At 37.9% G+C, this 24,700-nt stretch overlaps 1 protein-coding gene across 1 annotated transcript in view; it reads left to right on the plus strand.

Moving 5' to 3' along the window:
* The window catches only part of TBC1D15 (TBC1 domain family member 15), a 79,928-nt gene extending 57,711 nt beyond the window's left edge, over positions 1-22,217 (plus strand). Inside the window, exons 12-17 of the mRNA XM_004602677.2 lie at positions 1,316-1,416; positions 8,489-8,588; positions 9,784-9,881; positions 12,442-12,558; positions 13,538-13,624; positions 15,874-22,217. Of these exons, the coding sequence (XP_004602734.1) occupies positions 1,316-1,416; positions 8,489-8,588; positions 9,784-9,881; positions 12,442-12,558; positions 13,538-13,624; positions 15,874-16,095 (725 nt within the window). The 3' untranslated portion in view covers positions 16,096-22,217. The remainder of the gene's footprint in view (positions 1-1,315; positions 1,417-8,488; positions 8,589-9,783; positions 9,882-12,441; positions 12,559-13,537; positions 13,625-15,873) is intronic.
* Positions 22,218-24,700: the final 2,483 nt, after the last annotated feature.

Below are 24,700 nucleotides of genomic sequence, written 5' to 3' on the forward strand. Positions count from 1 at the left end.
AACTTTTCTCTGAGTATCTTAATCATTCCATTGTCTACTACTGTTACAACTGTGTATATGACATGGAACCCACATCTACATGTCTATTTGTGTTCTGTAACTACAGTAAAACTACTTAAGAAAACAACTGCAGGGGCCTTTCAGTTATGCTGGGGGTTGGGAACAAATCCCAGACAAGGGATACATCTCACTTTTCTAAAACTACTTTTTTTGTCACCAGAGTTGAGGTTGACAGGGACTAGACAGCAGTAGAGGATAGGACATAGGCTTGGGGCAGATGGCAAAATTTTACATAAGAAAATCCTTAAGATGTTTGAACACTCTGCCCCGCTATTACACAGTTGATGTGATTTTTCTTAAAGTAGTTTTGCATATATGGGTTTGGATATATACATGAAATCTTTTCCACAGATTACCCGAGATTCCACCGTTATTAATATACAGAAATTACCAAAATTAAGTGGTGTCTATGTGAAAAGGTTGAATATGAACTCAACATTTTTTGGGTTCAAGAATCTGGGTTAGTTGAGTGCTTACCTGCATGTCTGAGGGCCTTGGTTTGAGGGAGGAAGGGAACCATGCATCTCTGTCCTATGTGTAAAATCTAATTTTAAAATAATTAAGAAAACTGAGGGTTTTATAAGCTAGAGCTTAAAAAATGAGCAATTAACGATATGTTTAGTGAAAAGCAAAGATGAAAAAATTTTAAGTGAAGGGTCTTATTTTAGTTTCTAATTTTTGAATTAGAAATTAGACCACAGTAATAACTATTTAAAAGAGGTACATAATTTTGCCAAGACTCCTTTAATTAAGAGTACCAGTGATCTGGTTCCTGAGGTAGTTGGACCCTTGCCAGATCTTAATTTACTTCACTAACTAACACAGTTGCATGCTGTTGACAACTCAGACCTTGCAACTTTGTTCTAACTTTTACAGCACTTTCCTTTGGGACTTTCCCTTACCTCTTTGACTTCCTTTTAAAAGTCCATGCTTTTACATTGGATGTTTGCTGTCTGTTTTTGTCATTTCTGTTTTTTTCCTTGTAATGCTTTTGCACCTTATTTTGAAATAACATTACTTCTCTGGATAGTAGTATCTCCACCAAAGTACATGTTAGCTCCAGTGTATCTGCTTGACTTTTCACCTATACAACTCCTCTTGCTTACCTGTTTGTAGACTTTCTCTAATTCATTTCCTTATCTTGATTTCTGAAATCCAGGAAGGAGTAATTTTAATTACTGTGGTGAGGACATGCACAGAAGATACATAAAGTTTAAGTTTTCAGATACATGATTTTTTTTTTAATTCTTCTTAGGATATGTGCAAGGAATGAGTGACTTACTTTCCCCTCTTTTATATGTGATGGAAAATGAAGTGGATGCCTTTTGGTGCTTTGCCTCCTACATGGACCAAATGGTAAGAATGGGGGTTTCTCCTTTTCGTCAAACCAATTATGAAAGTTTTATCTTATGGTTAAGTCAATGAAGGAACTTAAAATTACTCTACTTCTGTTTTAGAATAGTCTTCTAGATGCTTGGAAATACTGGCATTGTGGTTTGTTTTTTTTTAAATTAGTGAATCACCGTGAGGTACAGTTACGTACTTGGAAACTTCCATGCTTGCATTTCAGTCGTACAGTGATCGAGTACCCGTCCCTCCACCAGTGCCCATTCTCCAGCACCAAAGATCCCACCAACTACCCCATCCCCCCATCCCGCCTCTGTGGCAGGTCATTCCCTTTTGTTCTCTTTCCTTTTGGGTGTTGTAGTTTGTGATATAGGCATTGAACGGCCACTGTGTTTGATCTATAGTCTACATTCGGCACGCATCACCCAACCCGAGCTGGTCCTCTGAACACTCTTTACATGGTGTTCCCTTCTCTATCTGAGCTGCCTTTTCCCTCAGCATTTGAGGCCAGCTTTGAAGCCATGGAGTAAACTTCCTGGTTCTTTTCTCTACTATTCTTGGGTGTTATTGTCCCATTCTGTTACTTTCTATTCCACAGATGAGTGCAATCTTTCTGTGTCTGCACCTCTCTTTCTGACTCATTTCACTTAACATAATACTTTTCATATTGATTCACTTACATGCAAATTTCATGGCTTCATCTTTTCTAACAGCTACATAGTATTCCATTGTGTAGATGTACCAAAGTTTCTTTAACCAGTCATCTGTTCTTGGACACTCTTGTTTCTTCCAGATTTTGGCTATTGTAAATAGTGCAGCAATGAACATACAAGTGCAGATGTCATTTCTACTATACTCTTTTGCCTCTCTGGGATATATTCCCAGAAGTGGTATTGCTGGGTCAAATGGGAGCTCAATTCTGATTTTTTTACATTCGTCCTTGCTGTTTTCCAAAAGGGTTGAATAAGTCGGCATTCCCACCAGCAGTGAAGGAGAGTCCCTTTCTCCCCCATTCCGTGCCAATACTGGTTGCTTTTGTTCTTTGGCTGTGGGCCAGTCTTTGTGGTGTGAGATGATATCTCATTGTTTTTTGTTTTTTTGCTTTTTGGGTCACACCCGGTGATGTACAGGGGTTACTCCTGGCTTATGCACTCAGGAATTACTCCTGGCAGTGCTCAGGGGACCATATGGGATGTTGGGAATTGAACCTGGGTTGGCCGTGTGCAAGGCAAACGCCCTACCCGCTGTGCTATCTCTCCAGCCCCTCTCATTGTTGTTTTGATCTGCATCTCCCTGATGATTAGTGCTGAAGAGCATTTTTTCATGTGCCTTTTGGCCATTCGGATATCTTCTTTGAGAAAGTTTCTGTTCATTTCATCGTCCCATTTTCTGATAGGGTTGGATGTCTTCTTTTTGTGTAGTTCAACCAGTGCCTTGTGTATCCTTGATATCCAATGGGTATTGGGTAAAAATCCTTTCCCATTCTGTAGACTGTCTTTGTATTCTGGTCACTGTATCTTTTGAGGTACAGAAGCTTCTTAGTTTAAGATAGTCCCATTTGTTTATCTCTGTTTCCACTTGCTTGGCCAGTGGCGTGTCATTGAAGGTACTTTTAGCTTCAATGTTGTGGAGGGTTTTGCCAACCTTGTCTTCAATGTATTTTATGGATTCTGGTCTGATGTTGAGGTCTTTAACCTATTTTGATCTGATTTTTGTACATGGTTTTAGGTAGAGATCTGAGCCCATTCTTTTGCATGTAGCTGTCCAGTTTTGCCAGCACCATTTGTTAAAGAGGCTTTCCTTGCTCCACTTCACATTTTTTGCTCCCTTATCAAAGAATTAGATGATCATATATTTGAGGGTGTGTGTAAGGATATTCAACCCTGTTCCATTGGTCTGTGGCTCTGCCTCTGTTCCAGTACCATGAAGTTTTAATTATTACTGCTTTGTAATAGAGTTTGAGGTTGGGGAAAATGATTCCTCCCATCTTCTTTTTCCCAAGGATTGCTGTAGCTATCTGTGGGGGCTTATTGTTCCATATGAATTTCAGGAGTGTTTGATCCATTTCTTTGAGGAATGTCATGGTATCCTCATAGGGATCACATTGAATCTGTACAATGCTTTGGGGAGTGTTGCCATTTTGACAATGTTAATTCTTCCAATCCAGGAGCAGGGGATATGTTTCCATTCCCTCCTGTCCTCTTTTATTTTGTGAAGTAGCGTTTTGTAGTTTTCTTTGTATAGGTCTTTTACCTTCCTTAGTTAAGCTGATTCCGAGGTACTTGATTTTCTGAGGCATGATTGTGAATGCGATTGCTTTTTTCACAGTACTTTCTTGGAAAGCCATGGACTTTTGGGTATTGATTTCATATCATGCAACTTTACTATAACAAGTCTATTGTTTCTAGGAGTTTCTTAGTAGAGGCTTTAGGGTTCTCTAAATATAGTATCATATCATCTGCGAATAATGAGAGCTCGATTTCTTCCTTTCCTACCTGAATGCCCTTAATATCTTTTTCTTGCCTAATCGCTATTGCAAGTACTTCCAGTACTATATTGAACAGAAGTGGAGAGAGTGGGCATCCTTGTATCATCCCTGATCTTGAAGGAAAGCTCTTAGTTTTTCCCCACTGAGGATGGTGCTTTCCATAGGCTTGTGGTAGGTGGCTTTGTCTATATTGAGGAAAGTTCCTTCAGTACCCATTTTGGCAAGAGTTTTCATCATAAACAGGTGCTGGATCTTATCAAATGCTTTCTCTGCATCTATTGATATGATTATATGGTTTTTGTCTTTTTTGTTGATATGATGGATTATGTTGAGTGAGAGGAATACTGGCATTGTTTTAAATAGAAAAAATTGGTGTGTTTACTGTAAAAGTTTAGGAATAATTTGATTTAATATTGTTCTTATTATTATTGTTCTTATTTAATATTGATGCTTATGTTCTGCAGAGGAGTTATGAGTCTTTATAAAGAAAACTTTGTTGGGGGTTCTTTTCTATTTTTTTTATTGAATTGCTTTGAGATGTACACAGTTGTTCTTGCTTGAGTTTGAGTCATACAGTATTCCAACACCCCTCTCTTCACCAGTATACATTACCCACCACCAGTGTTCCAGTTGCCCTCCAGCCACACTCCCCTCCCCCCACCCTCCTCTGTGGCAGGCACTTCCCCCCACTGTCCCTTTCTCTCCCCTCCCCACCCTCTCCCCTTCTTTCTCTCTTTTTCCCTCTCCTTTCCCTCTCCCTCCCTCCCCTTTTTCCCAGCATTATGTTTTGCAATTACAGAACTGGAGGTTGTCATGTTTGTTTCTTTACCTACGTTCAGCACTTAATTGTTGTCCAGAGTAATCATTTTCCAAGTATTGTCATAGTGGTCCTTTCTCTAGCCTAACTGCACCCCCTCCAACCTCCCCATCACAAACACACACCACTCCTGGCAAGCTTCCAACTATGCACCAGTCCTCTCAGCACTTGTTTCTGCTTTTCTTGGGAATTAGACTCTGTTTTTATAAAAAAAATTGATAAAATATTGAATTTAGTTCTCATGAAGTAGTTAAACTTTCATAGCATCTATTTCAGAAATAAAGCTTAGTCATGTCAGTTAATCTTGTCAACTTTTGTGAGCATTGGATTTTTGTCATTAATAGTAAGTGATTTTCCTCCAGGTGTGTTTGAACTACTTGTAATACACTTTCTTAGTAATTCACTGTTATTTTTCCTGAAGCATGTGATTTATTAGAGTTGCACTACCTATATACACATTAATACAAAAAGCACTTTATTGTTGGTATATTGCAGAGATGGTTCTAGGACAATAATACAGAGAGTATTAACAGAGAAATAATATAGAACAGTCTTTTCAGCTCATTTCTTGGGAAAAAAAAAAAGGAGCGGTGTAAGAGAAGATAAAGTAGATGAATCTTCAAAGACCAGACTGTTTAGGTCACAGTACTGTTTAAAAATAAAACCAATATACTTGATGCTGGCCCCTGGTGTCAGATACTGAAATGGCTTACTTGGAAAGGGGAGAAAGGTTCTGAGTATGCAGTAGTATAAAATGTCTCCTTTTAATAGTATTCAATTCAATTGGAGGGGTGCACATATTGAATTCAGTAGTTTAAAATTTTTTTTCTACTCTTGCTAATTTTTATCCCCTTTTAATTTTTCTCACTTTTGTCCATTTCCCTAAGTTCTTTTATCCAGGAGTTCACATAATTTTAGTTCTTTCAAAAATACATATGTTTAAAACATATGTTTAATAAGACTTGATAGTTTAGAAATGTTCTTTTTACTAAGTGAATTACTGAACATTGGAATTACTTAGTCTCTTACCTGGTTTAATGGTCTTAGATGTTTTGGAAGGATTATTAACTGCCGTAATCTGGTAATACTGGATTGTCTTTGCTGTCTTCATTGATTGAGTTTCCCTGCCTTCTTAGTTCCAGTTATACCCAAGTGCTTTAGAAATCTCAGCCATTGTTCTAAGGTCTGTACAGCTAATAGTAAATATATAAAAACTGTTATCTGCTTTATTTGTGATTTTTTTTCCCAGTAAAGCTGGTATGTTTCTTAATATAGGCACCATGCATTTGTTTAACTAGTTCTCTTGCTGTGCTTCTAGAATTTTCCTATTGAACTTTCCTCTAAGAACTGACATAAAGTTCTTAGTTTTTCTAGAATAAACACATAAATATTTCCTGTCAGAACTGACATAAGGTTCTTAGTCAATTTTTCTAGAATAAACACATGAATATTTCCCCAGTGCTTATCAATTTAGACCTCCATAGTAGGTATTCCAAAAGAATTAACATGAATATACTGCAATTAGATTTCCATAAAAGTAATTTTCATAGAATTCAGGTAATATTTGATGTTTAAATAGATTCTTGGCTTATGGAAAATACGTACGTGTATGCCTAATTATGTGCATGTATTTAGGTCTCAAATATAAAAATTACTTTCAGTACATCTGTAATAGGTATTTCAGTCATTTTTGTGTATGAAGCTTCAAGTTCTTTGTGCTGTCTTTTTCATAGTAAATGTTCTTTGTGTCTACCTTCCCCATATAGGATGGATTGGGGATTTCTCTAGTCTTGATTCTAAAGGATTTCCTAATATATTGTCTACTGAAATGTTTTTCATAATATTTGAAAGAAAGGTCATTATGTTGCAGTCCAAATAATCTGTCTGGTTATTTACCATTGCCTTGCTCTTGTTTGGATGTCCTTGAATCTGCGCTGATGCTCTTGGACTCCTTATTGTTTTACAGTTTAATTTCATGTAAGTTCATCTTTTTTGATGGCTGAGACTAATCTTGTTGATATTAATAGTGAAGTAGGCTGAGGCATAAACTTTGCCTATTATTATAAAAATATTTGCAAAATGACCTAATGAACTTCCGTATACTCATCTACTTTGCCATGTAGTCTAGTTTGTATCTTCTTTCTTCCTCTTCTTTCTCATATATGCATGTATATGTATATTCATTTATAATCTTTATGTATCTACTGTTGATCTCATTTCCCTTTTCCCAAGAGTAGCTACTTTTTTGAAATTGGCTGCTGTCATTTTGGACTGCTTTATCATAGAGTGGGTTGTTATGCTTATACTATGTTATATACTGTAGTATACAGCTATTTTCATACCAGATCTAGCTTCTGGCTATGCCACTATAACAGTAATGCTGTTAGCCAAAGAACCTTCCTCTACAGATTCTTATGGCAAATGTGAATAAACTACATTTCAAAACACTGTGTTAATTAAATTAGTTCCTGAACATAGTATAGAAAAACCAGTTGAGAACCAGTAGCTCTTCAAAATCTATCAGTAAAATAACATTTAATTGAATATCATCTTTAATTTGATAACTGCTTCTAATAATGCACCGTTATCTCTCAAACTAAAAATCAACTGTGAGGGGAGTATATATTTTAAGACTTTTCAAAAGTGTTGATGATTGATTTGGCTGAATTTATTCAACTTTGAAGATTATTAAAACATCTAAATCGTAGTATTTTTTAAACTTTTTGGTTTCAGGGCCCCATTTACCGCTTTGAATATTTAAAAAATATTTGCTATTTAAATATATAAAATATATATTTGTTAAAAGCAGGCTTTTGTTTATGTGGGTTTTATTTATGGCTTTTTAATCATACAGATAATTAGTATGAGAAATATATAAATATTAATTCTTTTTAAAACTACTGTAAACCTGTTTGCCATGAATGCATATAACATTTTTTAATGAAAAGTAACTTCCAAGACAAAAAAAAATTAATTTTACTGAGCAAGGGGGGGAATTGTTTTCCATTTTCAATTTTCTTTAATGTCTAGTTTAATAGAAGACAGCTGGGTTTTCATATCTGTGCTCGTATTCAGTCTATTGCAATATCACACATCATATAGCTTTTACACTTGTGGGAGAATTTAAAGTGCAAAATGCATATAATGTCTTATTGTAATGAAAGCAGCTTGACTTTACAGATTCCCCAATGTCATAAAACTGAAGAAATAATCCTTAAAAATGTGATGGATACATATTAGAACTAAAGTTAATTTCATTTGATAATTTGAAGTAATATTAATGGAAGTGATTTGATAAAAGCTTAATTCCTAATGAGTGCTCCTTTCACTTGTCTCTTTTACTTGACACAAATATTATCATTTTATGCTATCTCTGCATTCTTTATCTAAAATGACTGGAGAGAAAAAATAATGCTTGTTTTAAGACCAAGGAGTTTTTTCCCTATCTCTTCTTTATTCCTTTAGCTTTTTAATTAGTTATGTTTTTGGAGGGTGCACACCCATCGAAGTTCAAGGGTTGCTCCTGGCTCCGTACTCAGGAATTGTTTCTGGTGGTGCTTGGGGGATCATCTGGGATGTCAGGATCAAACCTGGGTTGGCTGCATGCAAGGCAGGTGTCCTACCTGTTGTACTATCTCTCTAGCCCCAACTTAGTTTTTTGTTTTTATTTTTTTTGCATAAGCAAATATTTGTCCTAAGATTCATGTTTCAGGTATTGCTATAATATAAAATTTATTAAATTTTACTTGTATGGTTATATTTATTTCTTTTTAAAGCATCAGAATTTTGAAGAACAAATGCAAGGCATGAAAACCCAATTAATTCAGCTAAGTACTTTACTTCGATTGCTGGACAGTGGATTTTGCAGTTATTTAGGTAGGTATAATGAATCAAATACTCAGCAAGTTGGAATGTATTACAAGGAAAAATGTAAAGAACTATGGGGCTGGAGCGATAGCACAGCGGGTAGGGCATTTGCCTTGCACGAGGCCGACCCGGGTTTGGTTCCCAGCATCCCATACGGTCCCCTGAGTACCGCCGGGAGCAATTCCTGAGTGCATGAGTCAGGAGTAACCCCTGTGCATCGCCAGGTATGACCCAAAAAGCAAAAAAAAAAAAAAAAAAAAGTAAAGGACTATTTAAAATATGTCTTCTATTGCTATCGTGTGGGACTGTTGGTTTAGAATCCCGCACCCCAAAAATAGGGCACCAAATTGTCATTGTATTAATATCTGCTTTAAAATGTTTATTTATAAAATTAGTTTGCTTGAATTAGTAGAAGGTAAATAATTTTTTTGGGGGGGGTTTGTTTTGGGACCATAGCCCGCAGGACTTACTACTCGCTTTGTGCTCAGGAATCATTCCCGGTGGGCTGGAGGAACCATTTTGGGTGTCTGGAATCAAACTTGGGTTGGACTACAAAGGGCGTACAAAGCGAACATCCTATGCACTATACTATTGTTCCAGCCCCAAATATATATAATTTTTAAAACTTTTTTATTGAATCACTGTAAAATAGACCCTTACAAAGATGTTTATGGTTGGATTTCGGTCACACATATTCCAACACCCATCCCTCCACCAATGTATGGTTCCCAGCATCAGCACCAGTGTCTCCGGTACCCTAGGTGCCTGCCTCTCTCTCTCCCTTTCTCCCTGTCTCCCTCCCCCCTTTTCTTCCCCCCCCCCCTTACCTCCTCTCCACTCTCCACACACCCCTGCCCTCCCCCTCCATCCCTGGGGTCATTGTGGTTTGCAATATTGATACTGAAAGGTTGTCAAGAAAATCTCTTTACCTACTTTTAACCCTCGGACCTTGTCCAGCGTGATCATTCCCAACTGCAATTGTCATACTGGTCTCTTCTCTATCTTACCAACCCACACACACTTGTGGTTAGTTCCAGCCATTGACTAGTCCTCCTAACCCCTATTTTCCCTGGCCATAGACCAAGTATATACAATTTTTAATAGTGTATGATGCATAGGAAATTGAGAAATGAAATGTCACTGTGTTCTAAGATAAATTAGTATAACTATAAACCATACATTTTATATTATTCTGTTTATATAGAATCTCAGGACTCCGGATACCTTTACTTTTGCTTCAGATGGCTCTTAATAAGATTTAAAAGGGAATTTAGTTTTCTAGATATTCTTCGATTATGGGAGGTAAGTTCTTAAATTGTTATGCAAATGTACAAGTTGTAGATTGAAACTGTTCTATAGAAATGTAAATGTATTATCACAGCCTATTTGAAATTTCCTACAATTCTCAGTTTTGTATTTTTTCCTTAAACAGTCATGATCTTAAGCTATTTTCTGGATTTTGTAACACTTTTTTGGTCACACCTGGCAGTGCTCAGTGGTTACTTCTGACTCCTAGTTGACTCAGGAGACCTTATGGATGCTGAGGCCGGCACCCTCCCACCTCCAGCCCCTTGAAGCTCATTATTATACATCACAATCTTTATGAAAGTTGGAACCAGCGAGTTTCCCAAACAAGTTCTCCACCAGAGACTTCCCTACACTTTTTCCTGTTAGCTCCTTTCTGCCTGAGAAATGCAGCATGGACAAGTGCTGCCAGAAATTCATTGAATTCATTCTATGGTTGATTCTGAATGAATTTCTGATCTTGTATGTGCAGAACCCTTTGACCGTTGCCAGAATTTTCGCAGCTCTCACATTCAGTTGGTGAGACAGCCTCACATGTAGCTGTGGCCCACAGTTTCCAGAAGCGAGGCTCCATGCCAGTGGTTTTCCGCCAGCAGACTGACGCTTGAAAGCCCTTGCTCAGACACTTCCGATTGTGTTCCTGTCATGAAAGACGGACTCTGTGATGCCATGTTCTGGTACAGAGTTCCATGTGATGGAATTGATAAAAGCTGAGATGCCACTCACAGTTGAAATGGAAGCAAGCCCTCTCATCTTTTTCTTTTTAAAAGAAATTTAAATTAAAGCTGAATACTAAGTATAAAAATAACAAAAATCCTACCATACTTATTTGGTGTATGTAAACATTTCTGCCTTTAAACTTGTTCTTTTCTCTTTTTCTGAAAAAGAAAATTAGACCTCCTTTTCTTTATCCCTGTACTAGCAGATATTTGTGATCATACTTTTGGTTTATATCCATTTTTCATTTTCCACCTAGGGCAACTTTTTTGCTTTGGTTTTGGTTTTTTGTTTTTGTTTTTTTTTTCTTTTTGGGTCACACCCGACCATGCTCAGGGGTCATTCCTGGCTCATGCACTCAGGAATTACTCCTGGCGGTGCTTGGGGGACCATATGGGATGCTGGGATTCAAACCCGGGTCGGCCGCGTGCAAGGCAAACGCCCTACCCGCTGTGCTATCACTCCAGCCCCCTGGTTTTGGTTTTTTGATCACACTAGGTGATGCTCAAGGATTACTCCTGGTTTTGCACTCAGGAATTATTCCTGACGGTGCTCAGGGGAGCAGACCTTGGTCAGCCATGTGCAAGGCAAGCTCCTTGTCTGTCATACTCTCTCTCTGCCCCAACATAGAGCAGCTCTTTAATGAAAAACAAAATTATTATTCTCGGATATTTATTGTTACAAGATCTCAGTGTGCTTCCACAATACAATATTGGCATAAAATAATTGATGACCGTCTTATAATCATGCAAATTAGCTATTACAGAAATTCTCCCAAGAAAAGAGTTAGGAGATAATCCATTTGGTCACCCAGTGTCCTTTGAGGTTTTCGTAGTTGGAAGTTGATTCCTGTCTCTGTGGCAGCTGTGTTACTGTTAGAGAAGACTTTGTGCTGACTGAAGGATCATTGTTTTGGGAAGAATCACTACCCCTGTTTGAAACTGGAAATAACAATCACTTTGTTTCGTTTTGCTTTTGGTAGCCCCTGCATGGCACTCTGGTGCTGCTTATTTTGCTTATGCTGCTCATGCTTATGCTGCTTATGGACTGCCTGCATGTCCAGGGGCTGGGTAGTGCTAGCAGCGTAGCTCAGGGCTCCCGGGGTAATCATACATTCTGCCATTTGAATTGGTGTCCTTGACCATGAAATTCACATGTTCTTTTTAGGAAAGATATTAGGTACATTAACCAGGGGTATATTAAGGCCTTAACTTCGATGGTAGTACCTAGATTTACAAAGAAACGAAGATATTGCTCAAACATTTTGTAAGTTGAGACATAACATTTGGATAATTGATTTAGTTTTTGGCACAATTTAGGGACATACAAATAATTATATGAGGTAACAACATATGTAACATGATGTTTAGGATGCATGCTATTTTATGCATATAGCATCTATATAACTGCATCTCTTTACGTTTCTGGGACTTAACATTTTTTCCCCCAAAGATTGTAGATGATTTAAAAGTGAAGAACTGAAAGTTCAGGAGCAGATGGAAAAGACCTCTAACCCATCAACCTTAAAGCTCATTGCTATGGCAGATCAATGCCATTATCATATTTGTTAGGTGCAGTGATTTGCTTACCGTGGTTACCTAAAGAGTGGTACTGAAATTACATCAGGCTCTCATTTAGTGCATGTTAGTTACTTTGTAGATTAAGGTCGGATTTCTCTCCACACTGCCTCATTTCCCAAGTAGGAAAACAGTAGAGACTGCGCCATCCAGGCAGCATCTCCTCTGGAGAGCATCAGTCATTCAAAGTTCAGCGTGTATCTGAGGAAAGTAGTTTAGTACAATGTAAGTTTGCTAAATTGGTTGTTCTTTTCTTTTGATAGGTAATGTGGACTGAACTGCCATGTAAAAACTTTCATCTTCTTATTTGTTGTGCTATTCTGGAATCAGAAAAGCAGCAAATAATGGAAAAGCATTATGGCTTTAACGAAATACTTAAGGTAATTTACTGAATTTAGATTTCAAAAATAATTTTGACTGTTTTGCTCAGTTTGTTTGTTTGCTGAAACATTTCCTTGGCACTTTATTGAATCCTTTGAGTGATATCAGTAACAAAGTATGAGTAACAAAGTATGACAGTTCAACGAATATATATTGGCCAGTTATTTTTACCTGACTACTTAATAAGAAAAGGAAACTCAGCAGATGGAATTTTTAATTTAAGAAAATAACTTTCTTTTGCTTATACTTTTTAAACAGATGCTGCTTTTTATTTTTTTTTTAAATTTAGTCACTGAAATTACAAGGTTAATCATAGTTGGGTTTCAGGCATACAGTGTTTCAGCACTGCTGCCTGCACCAGTGTCCTCTTCCTTCACCAGGGCCATCCCCCTCCCCTCCCCAACATACCCTTTGCCTCCCCACACCAGTTGGCTTCTATGGGAGGCACTATATATATATATATACGTATATATATATATACATACACACATACATATTTTATATATATACATATACATATATATGCATATATGTATGTGTATATATACATATATATGTATGTATGTATATATATACACACACACACACATGTTTATTGCACTGTGGTTTATAGTACTGCTGCTGATGGGGTTTCATACATAACACTTGACCGCCTTTTGGCACCACCTCCTTCTCCAGGTCCAATGCTTCACTCCGCCATAGATGTTGCCCCCTCCCTGTTCTATTCCCAGCCCTCTCAAATGACATGTTTCCTACTGAATATCAGTCCTCATGTTCTTAAACAGCTGCTGAATTTAATGTTCCATAAGCTTATGAGCTATTTGCTAGTTTTAAAACTTTGAATTTCCTTTTATTTGTAGTATGCAGATATTTTTTAAAGGATCTTTATCTGCAGTGAAACATAATTGGTAATAAATTGTTTAGTAGGATTTAGTAGAGCTTTCTATTTTGGTTATCATTTTATTTTATTCATTTTAGCATATCAATGAATTGTCCATGAAAATTGATGTGGAAGATGTGCTGTGCAAAGCTGAGGCAATTTCTCTACAGATGGTAAAATGCAAGGTAGATGGTCTTTTAAATAATTGAAATGTTTTTTGCATAGTTTAGGTTTGCTGAAGTTAAGAATTTTTCTTTGGGGTATTAAAATAAAATGGCAGCTTTATTGAGAATAAGACTGACACAAATCTTTGGCTAACATTTGATTTATAGCATTTAATTGAAAACCAGTGATTAATTATGGAAGATAAAAAAATAAGGCAAATGACAAAAGTAGTATTTCTGCGACAACCTGAGTATCTGTAGAAATTTATTAATTACCCAATTGGTTTAATGCGTCCAGATTAGAACCTGAAAATAGAAAGTGCTATTCTCAGATAAAGAAAGATGCTCAGATAAAGAAAGATCAGGAATAATTAAATATTTTTAACCTGTTTTTATATTCAGTAAGTCAAGTTTTATTTCTTGAGAACAAGGCAAGTTTAATATTATCACCTGAATTTATATCAGACCATTATATTTTTGATGTATTTTGACATACACTATTTATTTTTGTTTAAGGTCACTCCCAGTGGTGCTTGGGGCTTGTTCTGGTTCTGCTCTCGGATCATCTGGTGGGGTCAGAGTATAGGGTGCTGGAGACTAATATAGATTGACTGCATGCAAGGCAAACACCCTTCCCCATATACTTAGTATCTCTCCAGCCTTTGGTTCTTGTTTTTTTGGGCCACACCTGCTGGTCCTCAGGACTTATTCGTGGTATTGCTCAGGGACTGTAGTTGGTGATGTGGATTGAACTTCGGTTAGCTGTATGGAAAGCAAGCAACCTTACCCACTAGACTCTCCAGCCCTTGGCATATACACTTTATGAGCATTCTTACTGGGTTGTATCATTTGCTCATCATTTCAAATATTTTTGTTTATTTCTGCAGACTGTTGGATCTTCTAGTTCAAAATGTTAATGACATAACTCATTTTAAATATATTTCTTATTTAGGTGACATTGGCTATTAGAGTGTAGAGGTTGATATTTTAGTGATATATTGTTACCTATCACAATGTACCTGACACCAACATGTCCCTATCCTTCCACCACCATCAAGTGGACCATTCTAGTGCATTCCCCAACCCCAGCACCTTTTCCCTGCCCTTGGTAACCTCAGTTCTGTGGTCAGAGTCTCAAGGATTTGTTTCATTGACACTGTCTTATAAAATCTTCATGTACCAAATATGAGTGAGATCATACTGTCACTGTCATCCCGTTGCTCATCAATTTGTTCGAGGGGGCCCCAGTAATGTCTCTCATTGTGAGATTTATTATTGTTACTGTTTTTGGCATATCCAGTAGGCACGGGTAGCTTGCGAAGCTCTGCCGTGTGGGCACGATACTCTCGGTAGCTTGCCGGGCTCTCCGAGATGGGCGGAGGAATCCAACACAGGTCAGCCGTGTGAAAGGCAAACGCCCTACCACTGTGCTATCACTCCAGCCCGAGATCATACAGTATTTTTTTCAACTGATTTATTTCACTTGGCATGGTGTTTTCCAGTTTTGTCTAGGTTGTAGCAAAAGGAAAGCTGTGATCTTTCTTAAAGTTGAGTAATAAATTCCATTGTGTGTGTGTGTGTGTGTGTGTGTGTGTGCGCGCGCGCGCGCATTTTCATTCATCTGTCACCTTGGTGTTTGCAAATCTTGGTCATTACATATTGCACTGCCTATATAATTTTGAACTCGTGTTTTTGATTTTATGGATCTATGCCTCGGAGTAGAATTGTGGAATCATTGGGTAGTTTCCTTTTAATTATTTGAGAAATGTAGGTATTATTTTCCATTGAAATTGAATTACTTTACATTTCCACCAATTGCAAGTAAAGGGTTCTTTTTCCCACACCCTCATCATAATGTACTGATTCTGGTCCTTTTTATATAGGCAACTTTCAGTAGTGTAAGGTGATACCTCATCAGCATTTTGATTTGCTTTTACCTGGTAATAAATGATAATATGTACTTCATTATGTGCCTGTTTGCCATTTGTATATCCTCTTTGGGGGAGGAGTCTGTTAGAATTCTCCTCATTTTTTGAACGGGGTTATTGCTTTTCTGTTTCTGACTTTTATTAAGAGTTAATTGTATTGTGTAAATTCTTTTTATAGCTTAACTCTTTGTCAGATCTGTGGTGTGCAAATGTTTTCTTCCACTTAATAGTATATCTTTCTGTCTTAATGATATTTTCGTTCCTAAGAAGCAATTTTGGTTTGATTTAGTCCTATTTTTTTCGTAGTCAGCATTGTTTTTGTGTTTGGTTTTTCTTGTTTAGGAATTGCCACAAGCAGTTTGTGAGATCCTTGGACTTCAGGACAGTGAAGTTACAACACCAGATTCAGACACTGGTGAAGATGAGAATGTTGGCATGACCAGTTGTCCTACGTCTGCATTTCAGAGTAACTCATTGCCTGTACATGCAGCCAGTGGAGTCAGGGATGACAACCCAACACAGTCACCAGTGTCCCCAAGTGTCAGCAGATTAACACCTGCATGATCATTCTTGCTTAATTTTTTAAGAGACATTTTGTTGCAACTCTTTCAAAATTTTGAAAGGTGGAAATTTAAAATCTTGGTATTGATTATGCTTTAAAGTTTGTGGAAAGAAAGTGTACTGATATTCTTGCATTAAAGCTTTACAAAGATTTAAACTAATTATTTTTGTAGTTACTTCTACCAAATAGCCTTTCCTTTTCAATAACATTCCTTAGTATTTTTATAGCCAAGTACATTTTATTTTCTTGCTAATGAACTGGAATTGGATAAAAAAATACTACAAGTGGATGAGTTGGAAATTACGCACTTTGAAAAACATTCACTTTGTTTACTATTAGTTTAGTGGGGTTTGGATTTGGTTAAATTAAATATTGAATCTTTCTATATAGCAGTCTAAACTGAGAACTAGATTGTTACCCAGTGATGATTTTAAAAAATATGTTTTTCTCTGCTGTTTACAATACTTAGCTTAAATATTTATGCTGGTTGAATGTGATTTAAATTGGACATTTTACATCAATGCAATTTAATGTGTAGATAAAGACCTCTTTCAACCATAGTAAGTGGATTGGCAGTATATTTTTTACCTTGAACTTTTCAATTGTATATAAAGACTAAGTGCTTATTTATGAGTAAGAAAGGATAGGCATATTTTCTTTAACTGAATAAACTTGAGTATTGATTTATATAATCTGATTTGATGAAATTAATACATAGCTTCAACAGGAGATCTTTTTCAGAACTATTTTCTTAATGAAGTGTTTATTTCATGAGACTACATTCAACCCTGTACCTGGTGTAATTTTAAAATTAATTGCTTGTAACCTCACTTTACTAATAATGTTTATTATCTTTCCTAATACTGCATTAACTGATTAATCAGGTCTTTACATTAAAAAATTACTCTTTACAAAAAGCTTATGTCAGAAATATCAAGATAACTGTCATGAGTCTTAAATGATATCTTTTTGTATATGAACAAAACTGTTGTTTTTACCATGCAGTGTTGCATGATTTTAAGTTATGTAGAACTAACATAACTGATTCCGTTTTAATTGTAATTTGTTAACTCCTGTACATATCATTAAAATAAATTTGAAGTCAAATTAGTGTTTTCAGTTAAAATATCCATGATGGACCTAAGAACATCTCATATTTTTATATGATTCAGTCATTTGAATGCGCTGTTGAAATAAAAAAGAAATATGTCCCCCTTGTAACTGAAAACATTTTTACCAGTATGAAATTGGGAACAGTGCTGCCTTTAGAGAATATAGTTATTTGACTCAGTAAAGCAGCTTCCTGCAACTAGTGGTAATAAAGTAAAATAAGTTACGTAGGTCTGAAGTGGATTTTTCTCTGTAAACCAGGGAACCAAATGAACTTTTTTCTTAACTGACAATCATGCCAGTAGAACCATTAGATTTTAGCTTTTAATATTGGGTGTTATCTTTCATCAGTTAATAATGAGTCAGCCTATTCAGGAAAAAAAAGTGAAATGATCAAAAACTCAGCATCTCCAGCCTTTCATTTCCTGCTGTTCAGGAAATTGCTTAGAACATCTTGATGTCCTTGTTCTTCAGGACTGTGGCATTTGGGGAGTTATTTTCCTATACATAATGTAATATTTACTGCAAAGTTTTAAAAAATCTTAGTACATTCATTAAGTTTAAAGTATTTGATAACTTTAGAGTACATTTTGTCAAATGTTAACTCTCAAACTCCCCCTGACCCCTGAAATATCTATCTAGAGCACATGTGGGCTTGAACCTAGATCCTCATACAGGTAGAGTAAATGCTCTATAGGTGAGCTATGTCCCTAGCCCTCTAGTACATTTTCCTTTTATGTGAAAGTGATAATGCAGTGCTAGATTCTTAATCAGATTCCAGTAAATCTAGTTTAGCAACATGAGCTGTTGAGATTACTTTATTGAGCTATTGAGTTCAGGTAAATTTTACTTTAATAATTTTTTATTTACCACTGGTTTACTAGTCTTGGATTTTATAAGACTTAGATTTTATAAGCTGCTCTAGCCACATGCTGCTAACTTGTACAAATATTCTATTCTATATTATATGACACTTAACTGAGTTGAAATGATTTAACTGTAAGTGTTTTCAGTTCTGATATAAAATTGCATTTATGAGCATCCCTACTTTGATATTTTCATGCGTCTAGAATTCATCTTTGTTAGAAACTTTAGTTTTGTTGACGACTATAAAGAACTAAAGCACTAAAGTCGAGGGCAGGGCTCTCCGGGCAGCTCTGTCTCACAGCCCGAGTTCAGTGCTCTGGAACCGCTGTGTGTGGCTGTTGGTCAAGGGCAGGCGACAGAAGGAAGAAGGCCAAACTGGTTGCTCGATCAGTTTATTTCGTTCTCTCTCTCTGCTTCTTTCCCGGTTCTGGATCTCTCTGGAACTTCTTCTATCTCCTTCTTCTCTCTCCCCTGTGTTCTTCTGTCTTCTTCTCTGCCCCACAGTCTCAGTTTATATAGCAAATTACATAGGACAGTAGCACAAAGGTGGGTTTAACATCAACAAATCAATGAAGAAGGGTAAGACCATTTCTTGAGGAGATTAACAAAATCTTATCTAAGGAAATCTCATCTAAGGAGATCTGTTCAAGGGTGTGATTCCAAACAAGGGTGTGTCTGGGTGTGAGCTAGTAATCTGCTTAAATAGTTATAGTAAATCTACTTTCTAATATTTCTAGCAATGTCATTCTGTATGAGCACAGTAAGAGATATAAAGTTTGGTTCTTCCTGAGAACATCTCACAATACATTCCAGACCACAGTCCTCAGGCCAGGTTAATCTTCCTAACCCCAGCAGGGTCCTAGTCTCATCGTTACCTTTGGATCATGACAGCATTGCTTATGATCATGTCCTCAACTTATAGTTGAGTATTGTGGCACTTTGGCCTAGCCCATTTCGATGCCAGGGTAGCTCACAGCTTGCCCTGGGTCTATTCCGTCCCTTGTCGGGACCCTGCTCTTAGGGTGCTAGGAACTAAGGGCAACTGAGTTGAGAAAGCAGATGCTCAGGAGTAAATATTATTGCAGTCAATCAACTCCCAAGTTACAAGCACAATATTGTCTTCCTGTATCCATACAGAAAGGACATTGCTTTAAGGTAAACTATGTTCCCTAAGGCAAGGCTAAAAGGACAAACTCCATGTTATCCTACAGACGACTAAAGGTTTTTTTGAGTAAGACAGCTAGCCTTTAGGGATAGACAGTGATTCTTGCTGTATTTGGTGTTTCTAAGGGCTTTAATGCTCCTAACTACATTTTTATGGGTTTTTTGTTGTTGTTGTTTTTATTTTTTGATTTTAAATTTTGGGTCATATCCAGAGGTACTCAAGGATCACTCCTTCTGGTGTTTGAGATATGTGATGCTAGGATACAAGTCTGGGCCTCCGACATGAAAACCCTGTGCTACACAACTCACTGAGCTATCTCTTATGTTCCAAATTATTTTGTTTTAGGGCCAACTCAGCAGCATTCAGGCTGTTCCCAACTCAGTACTCAGAAGTTGCACCTAGTGGCACTCAGGACCATGTGGCGCCATGAGTAGAACCCAGGTCTCTTGCATGCTAAGCATGTGCTCCAGTCTGTTATCTCTCCAGCCCCGATGCCAGCCAATTCTGAGGGGAAATTTATATTTCTACTCACAATGGAGATGTTGCTGGTGCCTGCTCCAGCAAATCAATGAACAGTGGGATGACAGTGCTACTATTACAGGCTACCCGTGGCATGTTCAATATGCCAAAAACAGTAACAAGTCTCACAGTGGAGATGTTACTTGTGCCTGCTCTAGCAAATCAATGAACAGCGGGACAACAGTGCTACTATTATAGGTCGTATAAAGTAATGTTAAATATTTATTGAAGAACCTATATACTTTGCTTGTGTGTAACTATAACAAGGTATTGCCATTCTAGTTATTTTGTTATTTTGTTTGTTGGTTGGTTTTGGGGCCACACCTGGCAGTGTTCTTAAGTTACTTCTGGCACTGTGCCAGTCCTGGATTGCTTTGTGGGGGACCATGTGGTGGGGCACGAACCTGGGACTCTCATGTGCCAAGTGTATGCTCAAGCCCTTTAATCCATCTCCCTAGCAACTAGTTTGAATTTTTTTATTTTTTTGCTTTTTGGGTCACACCCCGAGATGCACAGGGGTTACTCCTGGCTCAACACTCAGGAATTACCCCTGGCGGTGCTCAGGTATGGGATGCTGGGAATAGATCCTAGGTCAGCTGCATGCAAGGCAAATACCCTACCTGCTGTGCTGTCTCTCCAGCCCTCAAGTGTTTTTTTTTTTTCCTTAAAGGTATGTATATCTTGTCTTAATTTTTCTTTTTTTAAATGGTGCCTGGGATCAAGATTTCTTAGATTTCTTAATGGAGTTTTCGGGAGATTTATGAACCTCTTAGTGTATTTGATGTCTGGAGTACATATGTGCATATTTGTGGGAAGAGGTCATGGAATATCTTAAAAGCTATTCTAATTTTCTCTTATTTGAAACTTGCTATAAGTTAGTGTGAATATATAATTTATATATATACATATATATATATATACACACACATTCTCATTATTTTATGTGTTAAAGCTCTGTGAAAGAATCTTCTGAGAGACTCACAAGCATTCAGCGTAACAGAATCAATCTGGACTAAGGTCAGGGGCCTCACTGCTGCTCCAAAATGCTCATTTCTCTCCACAAAGGGCGAAACTCAAGCTGTATTCTTTTTCACTTACCAAATGTAAAGAAGCTGGATCTCAGATTAAATTCTGCTGAATTTCTCAATTTAAATTCAACTTTTGGGGACAGATGCTTATTTTCTTAGTTTACAGAGCTTTTAAGGATTCTACATAAAGGATAATGGGATTCTTAAGGAAGTAAAAACAAGCCTCACTAGATCTGAACATTTCATTAATTATCTGTTTCCAAAACTAGTTTTTAAACTTTCTTTTTAACATGACCTGCTCATGTTTAACTAGACTGAGGGAGAAATAATCCCTTTAGTTAACATTCCATACTTAGGAAGGATGGCAAATGAAGCACTACAAAAGCTTCAAATTGGGTGAGTTAATGTTGGCAGAGGGGGCTGGAGCCATAGCACAATGGTTGGGCGTTCGCCTTTCACGCGGCCGACCCGAGTTCGATTCCTCCGCCTCTCGGAGAGCCCGGCAAGCTAACGAGAGTACTGAGCCCGAGCGGTGGAGCCTGGCAAGCTACCCGTGCCTATTGGATATGCCAAAAACAGTAACTATAAGTCTCACGTTGAGAGATGTTACTGGTGCCTGCTCGAGCAAATCGATGAGCAATGGGATGACAGTGACAGTGAATCTTGGCAGAGAGTTTTTACTTCTCTTTGTTTTTAAAAAAAAATTATGGGGGACATAGTAAGGCCACGTTTGCCTATATTCATGGCTTATTCCTGGCTCTGCCTAGGTGTCACTCTGGGTGGTGCTTTGAAAGCTGGGTCAGGACTGTCACCCGTGAGTGCCGTAACTCTTGTGCTTATCTCTCTGGCCTCACTGTAACTTCTTTTGGGGAAGAAATTTAAGGAATAATGTGCAGCAGCTCAGTCAGTGGGCTGTTTCTGTGTTTGAATTCTCACTCGGTAAATCCTTTTTCCCTAATTGTTCTCTGAGGATCAATGTTTCTCCCTTTCATTATAGCCACCCAGGACTTGGCTCCAAGGGCCGGGGCTCATGCAGCATTGCATACTAGTGTGCAGGTTTCACCCCCAGCACTGTAGCCCCTGGAGGAAACAAAAGATGAAAACCGCTCATAGAAGATTCTTTACCACAACACTTCTGTTTCATTTGGTCAATCAATTTTGATTTTTCAGTGCCCTTCAGTGGGATTGAAGAGTGTGTTTATCCTCTGAGGTCTCAACTAAGGATTGAATTTGATAGTTTGACAGTGTGAAGAATCTGGGGGTGGCTGGGTGTGTCTCTCTTTACTCGTTTTTTGAATTTCCCTTGTTTTTCTTGTGAACCCTCACATTGACATGTTCTTGAATTAAAAAATATAAATGATTTGAATTGCATATTCTGGTTTCATTTGAGTGACTGCAAAGTAAATTTACCCCAAATAAATCACTATCCTCTTTGTGTTTTGGTTTATTCAAACTGGGTATGTGAAAAAACAAAAAACAAAAACAAAACAAAAAGAAAAACCGACTCGGCATTGCTGAATGTGGCCCCCAAACAAAAAGTTGAAAAAACAGTGGCAACTTGAACATGTATGTACTGGATACATACAGAACAAGCCAGGCACTGACTTTACAGTTTCATAAAAGGGAGTTCTATTAATCTGTCCAGGGGATTAAAGCACCCACCTTGTGTGAGGCTAACCCCGTGTCATTTCTGGCACCCGGTCCCTCCAGTACCCCTGGAAAGTTACAAAGTTCTCAGGCTTATGTCTCAGTTATACAATATTCAAACACCCGTCCTTTCACCAGTGCCCATATTCCACCACCAAAAACCCCAGTATACCTTCCGCCCCCGCCCCCCACCCCCAACTGCATAACTGATGAATTTCACTTCATTTTCTCTTTACCTTGACTGAATTCCATATTTCAGCACAAAACTCACTATTGTTGTTGGAGTTCCCCCCCAAGAAAGACAGCCCCACTACCAAGGAAGCATTTGATAATTAGTTTTCCATTGCTTAGAATGAGGAGATATGTAGCCCCACTGCTCCAAGTACATAACTTTTTTTTTCTTTTTTCTTTTCCTCTTTTTTTTTTTCTCATCCCCCTTCCTGCGCCTCATAGTATGGTGGACGCTACGCCGCATTTCTACCTGAAAATGGGAAACAACCGGGAAAGAGGGATATTTCCTCTTCTCAGCCGACGTGGGCCTATTGCTTAGTTCACAGTCTAGAGAAATGGCTGCTACTTTGATTACCTTCAATATTTCAACAAAAAACTCACTGTTATTGTTTGGAGTTTCCCCCCAAAGTCAGACCTGCTAAAAAGGAACTGTTTCACATTGCTGACAATTGAGAGATGTTAAGTCCATGGCCACGCGGTTTTGGATTTCTGTATAAAGTCCAGGGAAAATTCTGCCAGAAATTACATAGCCCAGCTTACAGTCCCAGTGCATTGCTGTAAGAAGCTGCTCTGGATGCCAGAATGGGTTAGAAGCCCTCTGGAATCAAAGTCTTTAGGAGCAGAGGGTCCGTTTCACACTCAGCAGCTCTGGATTTATCTGGGCCGAGGGCGTGTCGGTAACACCCACTTCCCATGATTGCCTATGAGCCCCAAACTGTAAAATCCGTATACCTCTGGGTTAGGAGTCTTAGAAGGTGGTTCTCGCCACGTGGATATTGCTGCCACTGCCATTTTCCATGCAGAAAACAGGGTGGAGAGGAAAGATCCATCCTCGGGCAGCGCAGAGTTGTAGCCCAGTTCACAGTCCCAGTGCATTGCTGGAAGAAGCTGCTCTGGATGCCAGAATGGGTTAGAAGGTCTCTGGAATCAAAGTCTTTAGGAGCAGAGGGTCCATTTCGCGCTCAGCAGCTCTCTGCTCCTGTATTTTAAGAGTTGCACCATTTGAGTTCTTTTAGGTTCATGATGCATCTTGAATTATTTATTATGATGTAAGATAGGAGTACAACTTCACTGATTTTCATGTGGCTATTTAAAGTTGTCTAACTTGCTTGAAAGATGATTCCCCATTTAATTATTTGCAATTTTAGTTAAAAGCAGTTGTTCATAGGTTTAAGTTTCTTTTGTTGTTTTGAAATTCTCTTACTGCTTCCTAAGTAGATAATGAGCCAGTTTTATTCTCCATTTTCCTTCCCCTGGAGAGAGAGAGAGAGAGAGAGAGAGAGAGAGAGAGAGAGAGAGAGAGAGAGAGAGAGAGAGAGAGAGAGAGAGAGAGAGAGAAAGAGAGAATGTACCTATAGGGGATTCTATAATGTAAACTGAGTTCCTCTTCAGACTTAGTCCTTGAAATATTTCTTTGGTCTTTTTTAAAAATTTTATTTTTATAAAGTTGCTCACAATAATTTATTACATTTAATATTCAAACACCAATCCCACCACCATTGCACCTTCCCACACCATATTTCGAATGTTTCCACCCCAAATCCCAAACTGTGCTCCTCAAGCAGAACTGAAACAATTTTGTATTGCTTGTTACAAATAATCTGCTAAAAATAGTCCAATAAAATTTCTTAGAGGAAAGTGTGTGAAGGTTGTATTTCTCCCTGGAGCTTCAGTAAGCCCTTGTTCAAGAGATTACTAGCATATTTGTTAAACCCCATCAAATGTGTGCTACTCTTGGTACATCAGTAACGTAGAGTATGAGAGCATTCTAAACTGTGCACTCCAGGAATTCCAAAATTTAGAATATGATTATACAGCAAATGCCCTCGTGGGTGAGGCTCGTCTGAGCATGTGGAGAGCGATTGTAAGCATGGCAGCGATTGGGTTTGGAGGTTTTTGGCTGCTGGGGCTCTGTTGTGTTAGGGAGGGAAACTCACCTGCCCCCCTTCGAGTTGCCCTGGTTAAGACAGCCTGGCGTGGGGTCTGGAGGCTTCTCTTTGGTGTCTCCTTCCATGTTACTCTCCCATGAGCTTTATTTCT

Source organism: Sorex araneus, chromosome 10 (genome assembly GCF_027595985.1).
Source record: "Sorex araneus isolate mSorAra2 chromosome 10, mSorAra2.pri, whole genome shotgun sequence".
Taxonomy (NCBI): Eukaryota; Metazoa; Chordata; class Mammalia; order Eulipotyphla; family Soricidae; genus Sorex; species Sorex araneus.